The 933-nt window shown below is 47.7% G+C and overlaps 1 protein-coding gene across 1 annotated transcript; it reads left to right on the top strand.

The window, feature by feature from the left end:
• Nucleotides 1–378: 378 nt before the first annotated feature.
• TM35_000261110 (receptor-type adenylate cyclase) lies at nt 379–933 on the top strand (the record flags this gene model as incomplete). Its single annotated transcript, XM_029027848.1, has 1 exon — nt 379–933. A coding segment is annotated over one exon (555 nt), but the record flags the coding sequence as incomplete, so codon positions are not given.

Below are 933 nucleotides of genomic sequence, written 5' to 3'. Positions count from 1 at the left end.
TTTTTTTTTTTAATGTATTTGTGACGGTCCATAATGATTATGTGCTCACCAGCGATTTATCTATGAACAATTGATACTGTTGTGCATCTCCGATTATTGATCATGTGGTAAGACGAAATGCTGATGCTATGCGGGAACATTTATGGTGAATGGGTCTTAGCGATAGCATTCTGTAGAAACGTTAGCCATCAGAGGAATGCGGTATTTATTGCCTCCCATATGATAGTGAATTTTCTTTTTTTTTGTGTGTGTGCGTATTTTCCGACAGCTTCTGTAATGCGTGAAAGCGTGGACTTTTCCTCACTGATTGTGTCACAGCCCAACCAGGGTTTTTCTTCTCCTTAGAGTGGTGTAGTTCACCGTATCTAAGTGCATATAATGTGTAAACAATGTATAGAACTAAGCTTAACTACCTGTTGTGGACGCTACAGCAGGTATGTGAAAGAGTTGAACGTCAGTCCTGGATCCCGGCAGGTGGGACTGTCGTTGCTCTNGTTCCAGGCGGAGTGGGAGAAGTTTGCTGCTACCCTACCGCAGTCCGTGAGTATCTTTGGCAAGACCTCAAAGACAACGGAGGCGTTCATCCAGATGATGATGTCTGACAGTCGTGTCAATGAGGCGTATGTGCAGTCTCCCCTAGGCACACAAGGCACTATAATCTCGTACTATAAGGCTGCTGTTGCTGCCGGCACCCCTTTTCTGGCTGGACGCGTCATCACAACGGGTTCAAACCCGCTGCCTACGGACACGCGGTATGAGGCGGTCATGCGGTTCCAAACTCTGATGACGAACTACCTGAAGAACAGCAACCAGTCGGACTACCAGAATCCTGAGGTCTTTCTGGAGGACGAGGTTGTTGGGGAGTTGATGGTGGGCGGCTGGATAGCCGGTGAGATCATCGTGGAGACCCTTGCCTCATCCGAGTGGACGAAG

This window comes from Trypanosoma theileri (assembly GCF_002087225.1).
Source record: "Trypanosoma theileri isolate Edinburgh chromosome Unknown TM35_Tth_26_V1, whole genome shotgun sequence".
NCBI classification, from domain to species: domain Eukaryota; phylum Euglenozoa; class Kinetoplastea; order Trypanosomatida; family Trypanosomatidae; genus Trypanosoma; species Trypanosoma theileri.
Note: the sequence above shows the minus strand (reverse complement) of the source record. Positions and strands in the feature narration are given on the sequence as shown.